The sequence below is a fragment of the Amblyomma mixtum genome, chromosome 4 (genome assembly GCF_055824585.1).
Source record: "Amblyomma mixtum isolate Tamu chromosome 4, ASM5582458v1, whole genome shotgun sequence".
Lineage (NCBI taxonomy): Eukaryota > Metazoa > Arthropoda > Arachnida > Ixodida > Ixodidae > Amblyomma > Amblyomma mixtum.
The window spans coordinates 142,288,428-142,311,133 of record NC_143015.1 but is presented as its reverse complement, the minus strand read 5'-3'; the positions used below and the strand labels follow the sequence as shown (position 1 = coordinate 142,311,133).

Genomic DNA, 22,706 nt, shown 5'->3' with positions numbered 1-22,706 from the left:
CGAGTCGCATTCGCGTACTCACCAAATCTTTGATTCTCTTGGGCTGTTCACACGTCTCGCCTTAGATTTGGATCTTTAGGAAGCATCTACTCGCCCGTGAGATTTGCACGAGTTAGCAACATATCAACAAAACTCGCTTTAATCTAGCGCCCTCTTAAGGGCGTATTGCCAAGCCACGTCAGTTGCAGCGCCGCCATATTTGCCGGCTGTGAGGGACGCGTCCGTGGTCAGAAAACGTGAGAAGATGAATATATTTCGCTTAGCCGGTGACTTATCCCATCTGCTAGCCATAATCATCCTCTTGCTGAAGATATGGAGGACGCGGTCCTGTTCAGGTAAGCGCCGGTCTCGTATCCACCGCGAATACCGCTCACCAAGGCGTGCGCTGCCGTGCGGGCATATCGTCGTCAGCATAAGCATGACTGGTCTCTCGCCTCCGTCGTTTCGTTCTTCCCATCTCACGTTGACAGCTCCGAACTGCGGAATGCAAAGAAAAGTCACCCGCCCGCTGCATTCGTGCAGTCTGTCCGCTGCGTAGTCTGGTTTTTCTCGCTTATGTTGTGCCATGGTGCGGTTGAAACTTCGCTGTCGGCACGGGCGATTTAGCTGGTCGGTCATCGCTTATGCATGCCGCCCCCGGACTGTGTGGACTTGCATGCGGTCAGTGTGTTTGCAGAAATAATCATCGCGTAAGCGCATATTGGCATTACGAGGCTACCTTGATTGTTGGTTGCATGCCGTGTGTGATGCTGCCTACCCGACCACAGACGTTGATGCGCGGCCGAGCGAGTCTTGATCTCTGAATTCCTTTTTCTCCGTTACTCAAGTTCATTCCCTCCTCCTTTTGTGCGGTGTGTTATTTTGCTTCCATGAACGGCAGTTCGCCGCTCCTTGCGGCAGCTCATCCTCTGAATCTTCCAAATTTGCTTTTATTTGTAGTACGTAGCGGGCCAGTAGTCGCGACAGAATAGCTGGCTCGATTTATCGCGCTACGTGTTCGTAACTTTTTTTTTTATGTTATTATATTCGTGTTCAAAATTGGCCTTTAGAGAAGCTCTCGCAGTGGGCTCTTTCGGTTCCTAACCGCGCCTTTGAATGACGCGCTACGCAATCGCGGCCTTATCGCCGGCGCTGTTATCTAGCTCTGCGTACTCCGGCTTATCGATCATCGAAAGTGGACTGGCGCTGAGTCGGCTCGGCGAACATTTGAGGAGAAATTGAGCTGGTCCATTTTCAGCGTGCAGTACGTCCGTATCCGGATGTCATGTTTCCGTTTTCTCCTCCGAGATGGCCAGCGAAATGCCTGCGAGCGCAAATAAGCGAAAATGTGTACCCTTTTATTCTTTAATGCGAACTTTCGTCTATTACGAATAGCAGCTCGCGCGCTTGCGCAGTTCGCTTGCTCCCGAAAACGTGGCCTAGCAGTTTTCTGACCAGCTGCTGATATAATCTGTCCACCAAACTCCCGGCCTCTTTCTCACAACTTCCGTGACAGCTCATGGGGAGGTGTGAAAGGCAGGCAGTGAATAGAAATACTCAAAGGTGAAACAGCCGACAGCTTTGGAGGTGTCATCAAGGAGGGGGGGGTGCTTGCAACAGCTCAATTAACTGCAGTTGACATGTGACAGAGCCTGTAGTTTTACAGCTCGCTATCCTGGTAGAAATGTTCCCTTACCTGGCTGCAAGAAGGTGCTACAATGTGGTGTTATTTGTGCTCTCACGCTTATTGCTGGCCATGCAATAAATGTACACGTTTCAGTATCTAGAAGAAAAAAAAATAGTCAAGGGTCTCCTGACTGGTGCAGAAAGAAATAAAGGTATATTTCTCCCTAAGGATTGTAAACTATACTCTATCCTATCATGTCTGTCGTAGAGGGTCTGTCCACTTAACTTTATCGACCATACTTTCTACAGCTCCATAACCACGTAAACATGTGCCCTGCCGGAGTGCGGAAAATCTTGGCTGGACATTTTGAAACAATTTTTCAATGTGGTACTGTTCCTCTTCATTTGGTAGACAGCATCAGAGAGTCGGAGCATTTTAAATGCTGTAAGCAATTGTGGGAAATGTGGCAGTCACTGAAATGCAAAGCTAGTTGTGAAGCTATACCTTAAAGTGCTAAAACTGCATTACTGTCACAGTCACAGAAACCAGCAGCCAAATTTTTTCAGTACTCTACATCGACAGTGAAGCTGCCATCAGTGTAGCAGCATTCTTGGTTATGTTCTTTCGAGGAACATCTTAAAATATGCATGACAAAAAATTGAATGCTAAGCTACACAAGATGCCACGACTTATTTCATGTGCAGAAAGTGAGGTGCCGTAGTTTTGTTGTGACAACAATAGCTCTTGGTATTTCTTTGGATCCTGTTAACAAATCACCTGTTAATCAACGCATTATAACTTGCTTACCGGCTGAGTGGCAGTTTAAATGTAGCATGTTGCTATCATTTGTTCTGGCCTCACATTCTTTGTCGATTTGAAATACATATTTCTGACCAAAGCGCCTGTTATGCTCTAATCCGTGCTACCATAGAGCATGAAATAACTAAATGTGCTAATATTTTATTACTCATCTCGGTAGGTTGAGCATCTTACAAGCTATAAAATGTAAAAAAGAGATCAATTATAGGTGTCTCCACGGCCAGCTGATTTTTTAAAGCAAAATGGATTGCGTTAGTTTTTTTTTTTGTGCTGATCCCTAAGGCCTAGCTATACCGACAATCACATGGTACTGGTTACCACGGAGTCCATGTTAGTTTTATTGTCACGAGTTTGAATGGAGGGGGGGGGGGTTTAAAATTTTTCTGTTGATAAATGTTTTCTGCTGCCAGACAAACATGGCGATATCCGAAAAAAAAAGACATAGAATCAGTTTTTACAATGGCCTGATACAGCACCGGAGTTAAGCAGTTAATCCCCCTTAAAGCAGCCCTCCAGCAAATGGCGTCCACCAGTTGTGGTGTTAACAGGAACCCTTCACTTCATCACCCTTCACTAATCACTCCAACACTCCGTCCTTCCTAGCTCGTGTGCTATTTCAGGGCATTAAAGATGAGATACTGTCTCATTTTGGGATGTGCTCCCCTACACTGTTTATGTAGAAGTTACTGTGTTAAGTTATTATGTTAACATGCTCTTTAATATTGTGACTTTTGTGGACGCCTAAGGAAGAACAGAATGGAGCAAATGGGCTCATTTGGACATACTTGGAAGTCGCAGGTCATGAATGGCAGTTACCAAGATCCCTCAAGAGAAAAGTATACAACAGGTGTATCTTACCGGTACTCACCTATGGGGCTAAAGCATGATGGCTAACGAAAAGGGTTCAGCTTAAGAGTTAAGGCCAACTCAGCGAGCTATGGAAAGAAAAATGATAGGTGTAACGTTAAGAGATCGGAAGCGGGCGGAGTGGGTGAGGGAACAAATGCAAGTTAATGACATACTAGTTGAAATCAAGAGGAAGAAGTGGGCTTGGACAGGGCAAGTAATGCGAAGGCAAGATAGCAGACGGTCATTAAGGGTAATGGAGTGGTTTCCAAGAGAAGGCAAGCATAGCAGTGGTTGGCAGAAAGTTAGGTGGGCAGATTAGAATTAGAAGTTCCTGGGGATAAGGTGGCCACGGCTGGCATAGGACGGGGCTAATTAGATAGATATGGGAGAGGCCTTTGTTCTGCAGCGGGCTAATCAGGCTGCTGCTGATGGTGGTGATTGAAATCAGCAGAGAAGGAAGCTATCTGAGTAAACGCTTCAGACGGGATAATTTGCCAGAAGGTAGAAGAAAATACAACCAATTTGTCACTGATGGGAACCAAACCAATGTTAGCTGCTGCTGTAGCTCAACTGCTATCTTATCATAGGTGACCTGAAAGAGCTCGTTGGTTTACTGCCAACAGTTACTAGGTGGCTGTCCTTTCCTATGCTTTCTGCGTAATCATTTCCCATGTAACATGATTACTCAGATAGTCCGCAATTACCCCTGCCTCAGAAAAGTAACCTTCCTTTATGCTTTCCTTAATGTATGTATTTCAAATTCTTATGGCTTAACCAGTGTATATAGGGAAAACCCCCCAGGGTGGAGTAGATTTCAGTTAGGGAGTAAGTACTGATTAGATTGTGGCTTCCTTCGTATAGATTGTGGGTCCCTAAGAAAGTATAATGGGCAGTGTGCTTTGGCAAATTACTGGACGGTGAACACATGAGGCATTTGCCATGTGCAGTGCTAGCAGGGGGATAAAATCGTCTGCATTTGCACCTCTGAGGTTGATGCAACAATTGAGGGAGCTGCGTTGCCTGTTGAATGAGGCATGGTTATGTGCAGACACACAGTGTGGCCTTGACTATATGTGAAAAGTGATGCTGGCTTTCAAACTTGTTCTCTGCTCTTGTAATCTCACTTTAACGTAACATGGACCAGTCGCTCTTCGTATTCCATTTACTTGACCTGTGCTTTATTTGTGAACTTCCAAGTGTGACGACACCTCTAGAGCGTGCTGAATGCAAAATTTTTGAGCAAGGCTCCTCTATGTCTGAGTGTAAAAGGAACAAAAAAAGGCAAAAAGCACGCTCTGGCGGGGCTCCTGCTCGAGTCGCAGACTGCGCGACATCGCTACGTCATCCCTTTTATTGCCACACTGGCCTCTGCTAGCTGACAGATGTGCTTTAGCAGCATGTGCCGCGAAGGTCTATTGTTCTGCATGTGGAAGCTCAAGTTGCCAGGCAGCTGGTTTCCGCTGGCTTTATGTGTATTCATTTTGCGTGGCGCCCATGCCATGTTACTGTTCTCAGTTTATTTGCCTCAAATTTTACAAATATATGTGGCAATATAAAGGAAAAATGTAACGTACATGTATAAGGTACATATAAGGTTTATATGTAAGGTACATATACAGGGTGTTTCACCTAAGACTTTCTGCAATTTTTAAAAATAAGCTATTTGAATTAGATGCGCGCTTTTTCTGGCATAGCATTTTCAGTGGTGTAGTACATCATAATGCAGCTAAGACGTGCTAACTAGCAGGCTTGTTAACCAATATTTAATAGTTAACTTTTAAACTATTGCTATTGGGCTTCTTAATTATTGAGAGGCATGTAGCCCACCGTAAGTAATGTCCATATCCGTTTTTAGAATTTCGAGAACGCGATTATCCTCGGCCCTGTGGGCCAACAAATTTCGCCTACATCGCGCCAAAATACCGTAAAAACCCGCGTATAATACGAACCCGAATATAATACGGGGCTAAGATTTAGAGACGCGAAATGGGGAAAAAAGTTTCACCCGCGTATAATACGAGTAACACAAGCTCATAGAACACATTTATTCAAATCGCATCCCGGACTTCACTTCAATTACTTTGTTCTTCAGTAGCGCTTTCTTCGAACATTTCTTTGTCCGACAAATCATCCCAAATGTACTCATCTTCCGTGCCATCGAGGGCGTTCGAGATGCCGCACTTCTTAAGCCCGCTTCAGCCGCCCGGTTGGCATCACTGCAGGCTCACCTGAGCGCATCCACTCTGCGTAGCACCGCCTGACTGCGTCCTTGAACGGTTTGTTTACACAACCATCAAACGGCCGCGAAAGCTTTGTCGCATTCCGCTGCACGCGAAAAGGGCTTCTTTCTGTTGTGGCCATCCACGAATGCTTCCTTCGACGACACCAAACTGCCTCCCGGCCGCACCGTTGCCGATGTTCTCCGCAGCCAAAATCGCTTGAAAGTAGCCGAGTACTGTTTTCGAGACCGTGACATCGTGCTCTCTAAAACAATATCCACTTCACGAAGCGTGCCTTACATGCTAGCACGTGCGTTGTCAACAGGCGCACGGCACACCGCGACCCCCCGGCGCACCCAACGGATCAACAAAGAAACGACGTCGTGACGTCGTTTGTCGAGAGTAACAAAGCCAAGCCGTAGCCACGCGCCAATAGCGAAGCGAAGCCATAGCCACGCCGCAAAAACGAAACCAAAACATCGAGCAACTTCGAAATTTTTTGTTCGGATGCGCAAATAGTACGAGGCGGAAATTTAGGACGCTAATTATGGGAAAAAAACCTCGTATTATACGCGGGTTTTCACGGTACATGCGGTTTGAGAAGCTTGCAGGCAAAGCAACCTCTCCAGTGAACCTAACTCGTCGAAATAGCCAAAATTTGTTGGGCCACAGCGCCGAGGATAATCGCGTTCTCGAAATTCTAAAAACGGATATGGACATTACTTACGGTGGGCAGCATGCCTCTCAATAATTAAGGAGCCCAATAGTAATAGTTTAAAAGTTAACTATTAAATATTGGTTAACAAGCCTGCTAGTTAGCACGTCTTAGTTGAATTATGATGTACTACACCACTGACAATGCTATGCCAGAAAAAGCGCGCATCTAATTCAAACAGCTTATTTTTAAAAATTGCAGAAAGTCTTAGGTGAAACACCCTGTATAAGGGACAGATATGACACGCATTGGATTTCTGAGCATCTGTCGTTCCCTGCTGCTTAGGCGAGTGGCGCAAGACGTGTGCATGAATCATGCTCGACACCTGCCTACGCCTTCTTTGTTACCCAAGTGTTTGTCGTCGTATTAAATGCTTGCTTGAAAGGTCGTAAGTGGTTTTTAATTAGGGCATGTTCACTTGACATCTTTTCATGCACAGTTAATAAGAAAGCTGTGCATTGCGGTATTGGTCGCTGCTGTTCTTAAATGCCAGCTATTGGGGAATTTGGGCGGGATGGCAGCAGGAATTGCACTCTTGGGAGATTCTGTTTTCGTTCTCCTCTCTTCTCTATAGTAGTCGTGGTGAGAGTTACTTTGTATTTACTTTTATATGCTGTAAACATTAAATCATAGTGACACGTTGGGAATATCTGTCGGGTCATCACGCGTTCTTTTCCAACAAGTTATGACCATCGTGTCTCTTTGCATCTTTTCTCATGTATCATGTGTATTCCCATTCTATTTCATGAAAGAATGAAGTATGTTTTAATAGTGCATTTAATATATTGTACTATATTTGAGGTCGGTGTCCGATGGCTTTCGGAAGCGTGTGGCAGCTGAGGGGAAACTGGCTTGGGCTCAGTTTTGTACATTTCCCATTTCAAGTTTAATCAGGCACCATAGTCCTCAAATTTCGGAGGGCAGCGTTTTGAAAATTTGATGTATATCTTTTCCATAAATCCTGCATTTATTTGTATTACCCCTTAAATACTATATAGCAGATCTGTTTACTGCTAAAAGAGGTGTATGGCTAATTTGTCTAGCGGTGGCAAACAGCAACTGTTGATTGAGCCAGCCTTGCACAAGAAGGTGAAAACGGGGGTACAGGGGTAACATTGGATGTTTTACCATCATAATGCCGTTAAAACAGGTAATGTCAAAGGGTTTTGAATCTGTGCAGCGTTGCCCGTAGAAATCACCTGAACTGAGAAACGAGAAACTTTAAAATCGATTTGCATGGGAATGGAATGTTGCATGGCTCCCAAACTTAGTGGAAGTAATCAAGAACGAGAAGAAAACATACAAAATAGCTTTCGTTAGAAAATGTGTTCACTTCGAAAAACCACTGCAGCCTCTCTTTGACCCCCCTCCTGCCCCCTTCCAATCAGTCTGTCTCGTGATTGCTTGTTATGCGTATAATAAAGGAGTAATTACTCATTGACCTCCACCTGAGCGCAGCCCTACGAAAGGAAAGCTGTAAAGCTTTCTCAGAAACCTCGGAGTTAAAGAAAAATCCGTCCTCGTCCTGGGTTCGAACCCGGGACCACCACTTCACCGTAGCAGTCGCTCTACCAATTTGCTAACCGGGACGGCAAGCTTATGGCAGGGCAAGAGCAAATGGGGTGTCCGATTGACCAACACTGTTCCCACTTCGAGTTATTGATCAATTCGCTCTCGCCCTACCATAAGCTTGCCGTCCCGGTTAGCTCAATTGGTAGAGCAACTGCTCCGGTGAAACGGTGGTCCCGGGTTCGAACCCTGGACCAAGACGAATTCTTCTTTAACTACGAAGTTTCTGAGAAAGCTTTACAGCTTTCCTTTGTAGCTGTATGGCTGCTCTTGGGTGGATGTCAATGAGTAATTGCTCCCTTATTACAAATCTTCTCCACCTTGGGGGATTCCCGTAAACATTTGACCAATGCGTATAATCAGTTAATGCAATATAAAAGAATACGAACCTGGCTTTTGAATGCTCCCTGTCATCTTTCTTGCTGTATTAGGACACTTTTCCTGTTGATCTAATTTGTGGTTGAGTGCCCATGCGATCAGGAAGGAAAAAAAGAAAGCTTTTTTTTTCCCCTCTCACCCTTGCTCGTGCTCAGGGATATCTGGGAAGAGCCAGATCCTCTTCTCCATCACGTACACGACGCGCTACCTGGACCTCTTCACCACGTTCGTGTCGCCCTACAACAGCATCATGAAGGTGGTGTTCCTGGCCACCTCGTTCGGCACGCTGTACCTCATGTACGTCAAGTTCAAGGCAACCAATGACCGCAACCACGACACCTTCCGCATCGAGTTCCTCCTGGTGCCGGTCACCGTGCTCGCACTGCTCGTCAACCACGAGTTCACCCCGCTCGAGGTGAGCGCGCCTCCCCTCTCCTTCGGGTTGTCGCAGTTTCAGAGATGAAATTCAGATTCCTTTTGTGTCAGATGTCAAAATGCATAGACATGAGGGCCGTAGCGTAAAAACCATACTAGTGGCCTGACAGAGTCCGCGGCCCCATGTTCATAGTGCAAGCTCGCTCAGCAAAAGTCTTGTAATACGCGAAATCTTACATGCCACAAATACTTTTGTAGTCACGGTCAAGAAAAGTAAAAATCAGGAGAATAAGAATGTAGGGGAAAAAAATGAGCTTCCTATACTCCGTTTCATACATAGTAGGCAACGCTACCAAAGCTAGCGCGCCTGTTCGCGCAGGCTAAGTCCACATGCAAAAAGTAGTTCGCCACACAACCAGAGTGAACACAAACATACTTCGCAGCGACAAATCTGAAGTGCCGTGACTGGCACCTCCCGGACTTTGTTTTACCTCTTGCCACATTTTTGTCCTGCGACTCGTCGAGATTTCGAGAAGCAAAGAGTACGCATGGCGGTATGATACGCGGTTGGTAGGGCGAATCGCTTCTACTAAATTCGTGCCCAAAAAGTAGTTCACACTCTGTGAAAATTATAGCCAGAGAGCCCGGGCACTGAGCGCTTCACAGCTTCGACAGTGATTTTCAATGCTACTACATCGTTTTATACCGCTCTTTGTATTCGTCCAAACAATGACCGGAGTTTCGAGAAGAAAGAATGATACGTGGCGGAGTAATATAGTTTTGCGGACGCACTATTTTAGCAGCCTTCGCAGCGTTGCCTGCTATGTATGAAACGGAGTATAGTCTTGTGATGCACGAGTGATATTTTTCTTTTGGCGTGAGAAGAGAATTGTGCTGAAGAAGCATTGTTATTTTGTTAGGGGCCTGTACGTATGCTAACCATTGTCAGGATGTTAACGTTACGGTAGTTAGGCGATACCCTTGCAAACCTGAAAACGAACTGTTTATGTATATTGGACTTAGTAATACTTGCTGGGAGGCTAGCTGGGGCGTATTTTCGTGAAAGGACTTAGCGCCAAAACAGACTGCACAGAGTAAGAGAGACGGGGCAAGTTTATTGTACGTAGTTGTGCTCGTTGGCATGGTGTGGACATTAATCGGGGACAAGCAGAACAGTGTTAAATCCTGGTAACGTTGCATCTGAATCAAATAAAACAGATTTTTATGGTGTAATATTTCTGAAGGCACTTTTTTTTTAGTCTGATTTTCAATTCCGTGAACTCTTTTTCATAATCGTTAAAGTGGCTTCACCTCAGCGTTGCACGACCTATTTAATGGCAGTACAGCATATTTTTGAAGCAATATATAGCTGTAGTTTGTGAATGAGTATATGTCAGGGTGTTTTTTGTGACACCACTTGCAGCTATCAAGCAGAAGCATGTATGTGCAGCCCTTACCATTTTACTGATGATCAATGACTCCATCGCTGTACTCCATTTCATACATAGCAGGCAACACTGCCAAAGCTAGCGCACCTGTCCACTTAGGCTAAGTCTGCGCCCTAAAAAGTAGTTCGCCTATAACCAAAGTGAACATAGGCATATTTCGTTGCAACAAATCTTAAGTGCCGTGATTGGCAACCTCCTGGACTTGGTTTTACCTCTTGCCTGATTTTCATCCTGCGACTCATCGAAACTTCAAGAAGTGAGAGTCGCATGTGGTGGTATGATACGCGGCTGTCGGGGGAGGGAGTCTCTCTGACTCCTTCCGCGCCTGAAAAGTACTTCATACCCAGTGAAAATTATAGCCAGAGTGCCTGGACACTGAGTGCCTCAAAGCTTCGACCGTGATTCCCATTGTCATCACTTCTTTTTAAACCACTCTGTTTTAAGAGCGTTAGCTCTTACTTGTCCCGTTTAGAGATTTCGTGGGGTCTGCTACCACCCTGAGATCACAGCCCATCTGTGGCAGCAACAACTCATCACGTTTCGAGACTTTGTGGGGTCTGCTACCACTCTGAGATCACAGCGCCATCTGTGGCAGCAACTAGAAAACAGCACATCTCGCATTGATACTTGTAGCGCCATCTACAATAGCATTGTAGAAACAACCACCTGCGCGCATGCCAACGATGACTTCACGGTCCAATATGGTGGATAGAGGTGGAACTATGTGAATATGACGTCAGGGGACAAAATGGAAAAGCCGCCTAATCACATGGCCATACATCACATGGGTGGTAGATGGCGCTACCGAGCAGCTAACGCTCGTTACTTCGTCTTCCAGACGGTGGCGGCCTTTTTGTCCAGACACTCACTGAGGCTTCAAAAAGAAAGAATATGTGGCAGAGTAATATGTTTTTGTGGACGCACTACCTCCGCAGCCTCCTCTGCATTGACTGCTACGTATGAAATGGAGTACTGGGCCAGATGCAACTTGGGAAAGCCAACTGAGCGAATTATGAAAAGGCTTCATTGTCTCGCTCTGACCGATGTTCTGACGCTTGTTGTTCCAACTGTCCCCCGCCGATCTGTTTCTCGAGTTGCGTGGGCATGTCGTGAAACGTTGGTGTCGACCTCTCATGCCGACACAGGCACAACCCGGCGGCCAAGAGCGCAGCTTTCTGGATGTGCTGTTCTCTCACGCCACCCTGGTGTTCAGGGACCCTGTTGAGGTAGAACACATTATTGCAACAGTTCTCATTGGCTCGGCTCACCCACTTATAGTTTCTTTCGGGGATGGGAATTGCACAGCACGGCAGTGATGGTGGCGGCGGTGGCGGTTCAGTTCCGGGTGGTTCAATTCTGGCAAAGAGGTGCCACAGGACGCCAGCTTTAGCGAGACGCAGAACATGTGCCCACCTCAAGTCCAGTCTTGTTCTTTTTTTTTGGTATTTTGATCATTTCTTCATTTTGGTGCCAGATAAAATGCTTGCAGCATCATTATACAGTCTAGCCCGGTTATAACGAAGTCGGCGGGAATCGGAAATCACTTCGCTATATCCGCTATTTCGTAATATGCAGACTACGAAAAAAAATGCAAACATCGGCATACCGATGCAAACATCGGCAAACATCGGCATACCGGCATACCTGGGAGAAATAGAGAACCGCAATTGGCCAAGACGGCCGCTCTCTGCGACGTCATCGAAAAAAAAAAATCGTCTCTGTTCTTTGCGTTTTTCCCCTGCGCGGCGTGCTCTACCGCTCTACGCCGTGACGCCGTTCAAGGACGGCGCAACACGAGACCGGCGCCCCATGCGATGCAGTGAAGCAACCTTTCGCTCCGCAGGAGAGCAGACGACGCCACGAAAGGACGCCGTCAGCCGAATTTTGCTCTTATTTTCGCGGAAAAAATCGCCTCAAGGACGCAAAAATGTGTTGATTGGCAGATTATTTTCCGGTTGGTATTAAATCTCTTTGTTATATCCGCTGACGCGCTCTTATTTACTTCGTTAAAACCGGACCCAAAATGTATTGAAAATGCAAAAATGGGAATGGGAAATTGAAATCCCTTCGTTATAACCGCTATTTTGCTATAAGTGGCTTCGTTATAAACGGGCTAGACTGTATTAGCTTTTAAACCATCGTGATCAGCGTTAAGCAAACTGTATTGTAGAGATGTGCGCTTCAAGAGAGATTATTTCGAAGTCGCGTTCAGTTATTTTAAACAGTCACCGATCATGGTTGTTGCTGTTGTGGCTGCATTTCCACCGTGTCAAAATTCAAAAATGCCCGCGTGCTTTGTCATTTCTCAGTGCACCTCAAAGAGCGGATCATGAACATGCAGCTTCGCAATTTAAAATCCTGCATGTCAAGCGCTGAACAAGCTTCTTGAATTTGCTGCTGGAGGATTTTCTTGCTGTTTTGGGACTGCAGGTTCGCCCAGCAAACTGCTTTCAACGGTATGTTGCCGTTGTTCGACTTATACCCGTGCCACACGCTCACAAGAAATGGCAGTAAATGCTTAAAGCCCTAAGTTTGTTAATGCCATTATTTTTGGAGTTCGTGCCACACGTCCACATTTAATGCCATTATCGAAAGTGACGATGAACGCTTGCAAGGTAGACAAAAGATTCATCTGAATATAAACATGGCTAATGAGCACGATATATGGGAAATGTTGTTCAAATGTAATGTAAAAACAATTTTCCAGAAAATACAGCTGTTCCTGCTTTACAAGTCGAAAAAGTAGCCATAAACTCGCATGTCAGCACCCAAGTCGAGAGTACCTGTTAATGAGGCTGGTTAAAATGGCACTCTTCGCATCGAAAATGCGTTATAGTTGCCTCATCTGACTGAAATTTAAGGATTAACTATTTCCTACTAGTTAAGAAGTTGTTACTAACAAAGCTGCGTGCTTTTCTGCGTGTGGAATGGGAACGAGAGTACGCATTGCACGGGCGAATGAGTTGTGGTGAACTCAGTAGGTCGCGAATGGCAGTAAGGCTAATGCCATTAAATTTATGCGTGTGGAACCGCACGAATGCCATTAAATCTTACGGCAGTAAGCACTTAATGGCATTAAATCTGTCCGTGTGGCACGGGTATTACACGAGCAGGGCAGAATGGTGGGCCTGTTGGTAAGGCATGTCAAGGGAGAAAACCAGCCAAAAAAGACGGAAACACAAGAAGAGAACGACACAGGACAACGGGGTATTACACGCGACTTGCACTCAGGCATAGCTGGCAGGCACAGCTACCAACCGTATTAGAGAAATGTCGCCTTTTACAGCTTTCCCCCATTTATGAGCATCGCGCGAGATTCAAGCTCGCATATTGTTTACGCAAAAGTTAAAGAAAAACTGCTAATGGCATGATGAGTGCAGTCAGGTACTTCGAGAATGCCTTGCACCAAAATGGAGAGGTGACAAAACCTTTTGCCTGCAGGGTGTAACAATAACAACATAAGGCTTGTGACATTATCATGGCTCACTTTATGGTGCTTGTTAAGTGGTTGTCACTTACCCGAGCGGAGTAATTTGTACGGAGGTGGGAGGTGAAATTTGATGGCACATTTTCGGGTTCACAGGTCACCTTGGGGGAACAATTAGCTTGAATGATAGTCTTAGGGTTTAGGCCAGGTTGTACCAGGTTGTACATGTTAGCTACTTTTTTTTTATGTGGGATCACGTAATAAGTTAACGACCTGCACAACAGTCGGTGAGACGTGCCACACCCGTGCAGATGGCTGTGACACTGCAGCTTGCATCCTGTGGCCTCCTTTCCCACTATTCGCATGGCCGCCGGGTTTTGCCTGCTCTGGTACTCACACTGTGGTGAACCGTCTGCGTAGTCGGTGGATGTGTGTCTGGGTCACAGTCACTTTTAGGGAGTGACTTGACCGTGTCACAGATGACTTGAGGCCACTTGCATTGTGGAGGCACCTGGTGGTTGCTAGGGCAACTGCCCCTTTGCTTTTCATCTTTTGTGGGGCAAATATTTACCCCCAGTGGTTTAACCAGCGGTTTATTAAGCACATGCAGACATTTTGAAGCACGTGCAGCGGCCTGTTTTGCAATTCTTTTTGCGGCAAAGAACGGTGCGAGAAGCTTGCATTTCCTGCCACTAGGTGTCTCTGTAGTCGGATACAACTCAAGAACGCAGCAGCTTTTCCCCTCAAAGGAGGACCCCCTTTCCAGCCAATGGCGTTGGCCGGTTCTGATGACTCTGCTAGTGTGACAATGCAGGGAGTGGCTCCACTATGGAGGGAGGGGTCTATCCCCTTTCATCTACCACTCCTTGGTCAAATGTTTAGGGGAATCCCCCAAGGTGGAGTAGATTTGTAATAAGGGAGTAATTACTCATTGGCATCCACCCGAGCGCAGCCATACGGCTACAAAGGAAAGCTATACAGCTTTCTCAGAAACTTCGTAGTTAAAGAAAAATTCGTCCTGGTCCGGGGTTCGAACCCGGGACCACCGCTACACCGGAGCAGTCGCTCTACCAATTGAGCTAACCGGGACGGCAAGCTTATGGTAGGGCGAGATCGAATTGATGAATAACTCGAAGTGGGAACAGTGTTGGTCAGATGTTTAGGGGAATCCCCCAAGGTGGAGTCCCTACCATAAGCTTGCCGTCCTGGTTAGCTCAATTGGTAGAGCGACTGCTCCGGTGTAGTGGTGGTCCTGGGCTCGAACCCCGTACCAGGACGAATTTTTCTTTAACTGCGAAGTTTCTGAGAAAGCTGTATAGCTTTCCTTTGTAGCCGTATGGCTGCGCTCGGGTGGATGCCAATGAGTAATTACTCCCTTATTACCACTCCTTGCTTTGTCACACTAGCAAGGTCATGAGAATCGGTCGACGCCATTGCATGGAAAGGGGTCCTTTGACCAGGGAAAGCCACATCGTTCTTGAGTTGGATTCGACTATAGTGCATTTGTCCCCGTCAGATGTTATCTGCTTGTCTGTTTGTGCTTGTTCTCTTGAGAGTGTGCCTTTCTGTGAATATTCTTGCTCTGTGGTTGGCATGTATAGTGGGTCTTATTCTTTTGTGTGGGCTTCATCATGTCCGTTGTGAAATGTGATGTGTGGCACTCTTTGTTGGTTGCATTGCTTGCAGTCTTTTCTTTTTTTTTTTATTCTAGTGCATTGTCTGTGTAAATGGTTTGTGTATGCGCATTTTAAGCTTGCATGTGTGGAGGGTTGCCTTTGCGAAAGCTAGCCTTTGGACAGCTTTGCCCTTTTCCGCCTTTGCCAAGCGCTTGGGGTCACTGGAGAGGAATTCAAGCAATATGGCTGCCAGTCCCGAAAATTTGCTGGCTTTTCAACGATAGGCTACAGAAGCTGTGCACATACGTACAAAGGTGCTACAGCATTGTATGTGGCCGCTGTACTGTCACGGAAGAAGGCCACAGAACTATTACTGGCTGCAAAGATGGATTGCTGCGCAATCTCCTGGCGACTAAGTCCTAGCCAGACTCCTTCACATGTGTTATCTGGGCACATCTGTTATTGCTCATATGTACTGGAGACATCTGTCTAATACCCGTGCCACACGGGCAGATTTAATGCCATTAAGTGCTTACTGCCTTAAGTTTTAATGGCATTCGTGCGGTGCCACACGCGTAAATTTAATGGCATTAGCCTTACTGCCATTCGCGACCTACTGAGTTCGCCACAACTCATTCGCCCGTGCAATGTGTACTCTCGTTCCCATTCCACACGCAGAAAAGCACGCAGCTTTGTTAGTAACAACTTTCTAACCAGTAGGAAATGGTTAATTCTTAACTTTCTGTCAGATGAGGCACCCATACCGCATTTTCGATGTGTAGAGCGCCATTTTAACCAGCCTTATTGACAGATACCCTCGACTTATGTGCTGACATGCGAGTTTATGGCTACTTTTTCGACTTGTAAAGCAGGAACAGCCGTAGTTTCTAAAAAATCGTTTTTGCATTACATTTGAACAACATTTCCCATATATTGTTCTCATTTGGAATGTTTATATTCAGTTGAAACTTCTGACTACCTTGCAAGCGTTATCGTCATCGTCACTTTCGATAATGGCATTAAATGTGTACGTGTAGCACCAAGTCCGAAAATAATGGCATTAACAAACTTAAGGCCTTAAGCATTTACTGCCATTTTTTGTGCGCGTGTGGCACGGGTATAAAATTGTGCACCCTTAACTCCTGCTCTGACTGCGTGGCAGTTATTTTTCTCTTCCCTCACCCTGGCCACTGACGGCATATTGTATTTCTTTCCACTGACTCGGGCTATTAAAACACGCTTGGTACAAAGGAAGCAAGACGAAGCTAGTGTTCTCGAAGGCATCTAATGCCTGGCTGCCCTGTCCGACCTTGCTTGACTGGAGCATGTGTGGGTTTACATTGAGCGGTGCTGCTGTTTGTGAAGCTGCATGTGGACTGCAGTGTTTGGCTGCTGTAGCTAAGCTGCCCGAGTCTGTGTAGTCTTGTATGGTTTGTGCATGTTGCATGTAGTGTGTGCTGCAATTCTGCTGCCTCACTGGTACTGTGTTGAGTATTCGTTTTTGGAATGGTAAATGACCGTCCTGCGAATTGTTTCCTACTAGCCATTTCCTTGGGTTTATAGCTATTCTTTTATCATTATTCAGGGGAGCTCGAGTTACATTTCCAAAATCAGTTCTGTTTGTTGACCTTGGCACCATAGCAACATTAATGATGAGAAAGACTTAAAACGTTATAAATGTGTTATATGCGCCATGCTAGTTAGTCACAGTACTGCCAAAGTTTATTTGTTTGGGGGGGCTTGCAGTTAGATGTGTTCAGTCTTCAGACTGTAGTTACTGGCTACACGAGCTGCAACTCTTACCACGCGGGCGGCTCTGCGTCTATCAAGGGAAGCGCTCAGCAGCAGCATTTAGAAATCGCCACTTAGCACAGTGTGCGGATGCGTCAAAGTACCGTTTGTTCCGTATTTATCTGTCCGAGTTGTACCCACTTCTGCGCAAACTACTGGCCTATTTGGGCTCGACCAGTGACCACTAGGTAGCTTATGGTAGTCTGTGTTTTGCACTAAATAATATAATATCGGAACTTGCTTGCATTGTCCAGAATCAATAAACACCGCATTCAGCTACAGAAAAATTTTCGTCACGGCGAGTGCAAGAGCCGATTTGACAGGCAGCGCCATCTGGCAAGCTGCGAGGCTACTCTGAGTTGGGATGGGCCTCAGTTCCCCAGATGGCACAGCCTGTCAACTCGGCTGCTCCGCTCACCGCGACGAAAACTCTGCTGCATCTGACTGTAGGTGTCCGGCTATTCCGGACTTGGTTGCAGAGCTCTTAGGCCGGGCCACACATCCATTCACTTCGTCAGGAAGTCCCATTCTTTACTGTTGTCAGGAGTTTGGATCGTACGATGGGGAAAGAAATGTTCCATTTTCAAGTCCAATTTTCTCAGCCATAATTGAATCTGCAAATGCCAAACAAACACTGACACAGTTACAGGCAGCCGAACAATTGATTTTTACTACGAGCGAAAATTGGGGGGGGGGGGGGGGGGGGGCGGGGGGGTTGTTTTCAATGACCCATTAACGCCGCTGCATAAACGTGTCTGCTCCTGTACCTTTGAGGTCGCAGAATTTGCAGAGTTCATGCATGAGTGTTGTGGACATTGGGGTCATCAGGGTGACGGCCTGTGTTCCTGATGTGAATCTGAATCCGTACAAGTATGACGAGGTGCCGCACGTCGCCGTCACGCCCCATAGGTCCTGTGGACACTGTCCATCTACCTGGAGGCCGTGGCCATCCTACCGCAGCTGTTCCTCGTCTCCAAGACTGGCGAGGCTGAGACGATCACGTCGCACTACCTGTTCTGCCTGGGCTCGTACCGGGCACTGTACCTGCTCAACTGGGTGTACCGCTACTACACGGAGAACTTCTACGACCTCATCGCCATCGTGGCCGGCCTGGTGCAGACCATCCTCTACTGCGACTTCTTCTATCTCTACGTCACGAGAGGTGGGACTCTCTCTTACGGATCTGTCTCCTAACAGCATGTTCCTCGCTGTCCATCGTGCGCATCTTTTAGCAATGTGTGCATACCTGCTCACCTTCCGTTTCAAAGTGCGAAAGCGGCGATCGTAAGCAGAGGTAACTTAGCATAGGTCTGAGCATTGTGTAGGAAAAGATCGACATATCAGCCTGGTTCGGATCTGCTGCTGGCAGCGATGACAGTGTTGACAAAGGGCATACCCGGTAGTGGAAAACTGTGGCGTACTTGTGCATTCTTTTGCCGGTGACGATGAAACGCAGTAGCAGGTATAGGCTCTTTGAAGGACCTTTACAGTGAGGGTCAATTGGTGCAGTAAAGGTTACTGCACTATGGCTTGCCGGAAATGCAAGCAGCTTAGTGAGAAGAACAGTTTTTAAATGGCAAAAAGCAGGGTAACGAAGCTGGAACTGGGCTGTGCTGCTGAAGGCGGGGCCCCTGTTTGGTGGAGGTGTAAGGTCAGAAACGTTATTGGTGAAACTCATGCATTGGCATTGAAGGCCTAAGCCAGCGAAATGATGATCCCATCCTTGAATTGTCTGCGATTACCAGAAACAAGCCAAGATGTTGTGTATCATGTCTTCATCGGGCCAGTAGATGATGCGGGAAACGGATAACAGATGTGCGACCAGCAGCGAGGTAGAAACAGTAGTGTCTTCTTTTGGGACACAACACTACACTCATGACGGTGACAGTATGGACCTGTAGTACCATCTAAAAACACTGGTTGTTTCATGAACGGGGGACGCATAATCGGGGTTCCATTGTGCTTGCAATCTCGATGCACTGATATCTCAGTCCGCCTTTTTCATGAGATGTGGTGCCCATTGGGCACTGCTTGAAAATTCGTCTCCTACCCAGAAAACTGTTCGAAAACACATGTGGGAGACACAGGCATGATTCGGTTCCATAAGGCACTAACTGTACCTGCGAGGTGGGAAATGGTCAAATGTTTAGGGGAATCCCCCAAGGTGGAGTAGATTTGTAATAAGGGAGTAATTACTCATTTGCATCCACCCGAGCGCAGCCATACGGCTACAAAGGAAAGCTATACAGCTTTCTCAGAAACTTCGTAGTTAAAGAAAAATTCGTCCTGGTCCGGGGTTCGAACCCAGGACCACCGCTACACCGGAGCAGTCGCTCTACCAATTGAGCTAACCAGGACGGCAAGCTTATGGTAGGGCGAGAGCGAATTGATCAATAACTCGAAGTGGGAACTGTGTTGGTCGAATGTTTACGGGAATCCCCCAAGGTGGAGAAGGTTTCTGAGAAAGCTGTATAGCTTTCCTTTGTAGCCGTATGGCTGCGCTCGGGTGGATGCAAATGAGTAATTACTCCCTTATTACGAGGTGGGAAATCTGTCCTTGACAGCTGGTGTCACGCATCTCTTTTCCCCGTTGCTCACATGAACTGCGCATGTGCAGTAAAGGCTGGGAGTTAGTTTTGAACCAGTGGATCTCAAGGAAGAGAGACGCGAGTATGTACACAGCACCCATATAAAAAAGGCTGGTTTAGCTACACTTGGTATTCATGTCTAGGTTTCCTTTAACCACGCCACCTTATTTGACTGTGCTCTTCTCATTTGCAGTCATCAAGGGAAAGGCCCTGAAACTGCCCGCCTAAGCCGACCCAGGCTCCCAGCTGTCCCAAGTGCCGCCGCAGACCGCCCTTCTCCCCGAGGAGATTGCGCAGAACACCCTGCAGGCGTCGCTATTGCGGCTACTTCTGCAGTTCTGCCCCTCCTCAGCATCTGGTCTCGGCAGTTCTTTGGAGCCAAGCAACATTCTTTTTGTTGATACCCGTTCTCTTTTCTTTATTCCTCTCTCTATCTTTTTCCGAAGTTGTCATAACCCACCCATCGAGTTTATTTTTGTTTAGTTTTTTTTTTCCCCCTTGTCTCATTAGGACTAAAATTCACACTAGCTTTGTGCTTCCGAGCCAAACCTTGTTTCCCTGTTTGTACTTTCTTCCTTACATATTGTTCACTCCCGACGAGGTTTGCAGAGGGCTGCCTGGGGAGTCAACATAGTGGCGCCATCTATGGTGAAACGGTGGAACAACTGGTAGGAAGTCGGCTGCACCGCAAATACTTGTTCGGGTGTGCACAATGTGCCCAGTTTGGGCATGGATTGGCCATATGATGTGCTTGCCCTGATAGTGCGGGATCACGGAGCCCATGTACCGTGGTTCCCCGCTTCAAACGGTTGCTACTAGTCTGTCATCAAAAACGCCTGTGACTTACAGCTTGGCAACTAATAAACTTGAGAAGGTGACGGAGCGCACGTTGGCTTCTCTGCCGCTGTCTGCAAACCCCGTCGCTGTGCGCAGATTGCCGAAACATGTTCAGCCGCTTTGTTGCGTAGGCTTGTGAATGCTTATGTCATCAATGATTTCTTGCTTTGGGAGCAGCGCGTGAATTCTGTTCATGCCTGTTCTTTTTTTTTTCTTCTTCACTGAGTGAATGGAACTACGGTGGTCATAGTGTGGGGGTCTTTTGGGGTGGCTGGTTGACAACTCGTGTACAGTCTCAGTGGAAGTGTTCCTCTTTCCCGCGCGCATTCAATGACGGTTATCATTATTATTATTGATTTTTTTTGCGTGTGTGTGTACGTGTATGCAGAGGTATGGCAGGAGGCAGATTCCAAAGTTTCACCTCCCATCGGTGAAAACGTGTATTCTAGGAGGAACGTCTACATTCTATACATCTAGGAAGATGGAAAATCGGAAAACCTAGTTCATGCAATGTCATTACTCTGAAAAAAAAAGACAGGTACTGCAACAGCATAACTATAATGTAAAGAGTCTCTTACAGCCGGCTTTTTCACGCCAGGGATTTCGGATTCTTGCACTTCAAAACTTGGGAAGGCACATTGTTTATTTTTTTTTTCTTCTGAACAGGCAGCCAATAGTGTGCCGGGGCAACTTTCTCTGTTCATGTCTTGAAATAATGCAGATTAAATATGGAAAGGTCCGGCATTTATTGCGAGGAACACTCATGCAAAGGCAGATTGTCACTGAAGGCAAGATAATTGCATTGATGGATCGTGGCATGTACAGTAGTCCAATGTAGCAAGTACAGAACGCCTGCCTGAGGTTTAGTGCAGTCTACGTTTTTTTTTTTCTAAGCTGATGTGTGTCCCGTTTATTGGTGGCTTGTAACGGTGGTTGCCTGTATCGTGGAGCAAGTTTGTGAGTTGCCGTCGTGTCCAAAAAAAAATATGGTGGGGTGTTTGAAAATAAAAATGAGGGGTGCTGGGAAGAGTCTTTTTGCTGGCACCAGAGGTCGCCAGCAGCACCTGTCGACGGCATCACCAAAGTTGCTGACCCTGCTCCTGTCGCGGCTGTCCCCGGCATGGTTTCGAGGCATGGATCATGGTGCAAATAAAACTGTTTACCGATTTTGGACGCTGGCTTCACAGTTTCATGCATTTGCTACCGGGGTAAATTGGCCCAATGTTGGAATGTTGGAAATGTTGGAAAGGAGCAGGGTAAAACCAGCCATTTCCAATGATGGGCCAATTAAAGGGACTATGCAGTAAATTAAGTGCGATTGCGTAAAGCAGACGAGAGATAGGCATTCGATCACTCGTCACCCCATCGCAAGAATTTTTGAGCTAGCATCAATAACAACGAAGTTATGGGCGATTAAAACACACGCTCCTCCTCTCCCCCCTCAACTCGTACGCGCAGAGCACCAAGAAAAAATAAAACAGCTCTGGGACTGGGCCCCGCCTATGAATAAGTCATTCGCTGACGTTCGGTTTGCGACTTCCGGTTGTCGCACTCAGCAGCAGCGTCTCTCCGGTCTCTCTCCGCCTTCCTGGATCGCGGCGCACGTCAGATATCTTTGCTTGTCAGTGCGACAAAGGCACTGCGAGTGGTTTCCGAACTGTCGACAGAAAGAGGCGGCAGAGGTATATCGAAAACATGCGTGAAGGCAATGCCCTGGCTCGCGCTTGCCCGAGGGGGTCGCGCGGCGGCTCGAGCAGACGATTTTTGCTGCTACCGGAAGTGTGCCCATGATGTGGCTGCCGTGGCTCCAGCGAATGACAGCGTGCGGTGGCCTGCCGACGTCACGGGACTAGTGACGTCTATTTTCCCGATTTTGGTTTCGAAGTCGGTCACGACGAAGACACCAATCGGCCCGCGAAGTTTAAAAAACGCGGTTTTTAACAATTCATAATAAATTGCCAGCTCAGTTCCGAAGACTCATACTTGGTGTGAATGCTTCTTAGCATCATTTCTAAGCATTGAAAACATTTACAAGTGACTTTTACTTCATTGCATAGTCCCTTTAACTGTGCTGCTTGGGTAGGTTATAGACTTTTGCATTGGGCAAGAGAGATATTGAAACTCCTCCTCATCTCAACTGTCTGATTCCGTTGCTGCTTCCACAGTGGTAGCCGGTTGCACATGACAGTCCAGTGAACAATGTGGCAATGCCAAGGGAGCCCTTATTGCAAAAGTTCATAGCTGTTCAGGCAGGCAGGCTTTCGTAAAGGATACTCGACAATAGACCACATTCACACTATCAATCAGGTGATAGAGAAATGCGCAGAATATAGCCAACCCCTATATATAGCCTTCATTGATTACGAGAAAGCATTTGACTCAGTGGAAACTTTAGCTGTCATGCAGGCATTGCGGAATCAGGATGTAGAAGAGTGTTATGTGAAAATATTGGAAGATATTTATAACGAT

At 46.7% G+C, this 22,706-nt stretch overlaps 1 protein-coding gene across 2 annotated transcripts; it reads left to right on the top strand.

Annotated features, from left to right (window-relative positions):
• The first annotated feature begins 167 nt into the window (after window positions 1-167).
• Window positions 168-21,410, top strand: LOC149348530 (ER lumen protein-retaining receptor-like). 2 transcript variants are annotated; one of them, XM_089588169.1, is made up of 5 exons: window positions 168-335; window positions 8,311-8,570; window positions 11,124-11,204; window positions 17,722-17,974; window positions 19,594-21,410. In XM_089588169.1, exons 1-5 carry the CDS (start codon window positions 245-247, stop codon window positions 19,626-19,628), a joined length of 720 nt encoding a protein of 239 aa, XP_089444295.1. In that variant the 5' UTR covers window positions 168-244; the 3' UTR covers window positions 19,629-21,410. The 2 variants fall into 2 exon arrangements, with proteins under 2 accessions (XP_089444295.1, XP_089444296.1); XM_089588170.1 differs by lacking the exon at window positions 11,124-11,204 and having other exon boundaries at window positions 170-335.
• Window positions 21,411-22,706: the final 1,296 nt, after the last annotated feature.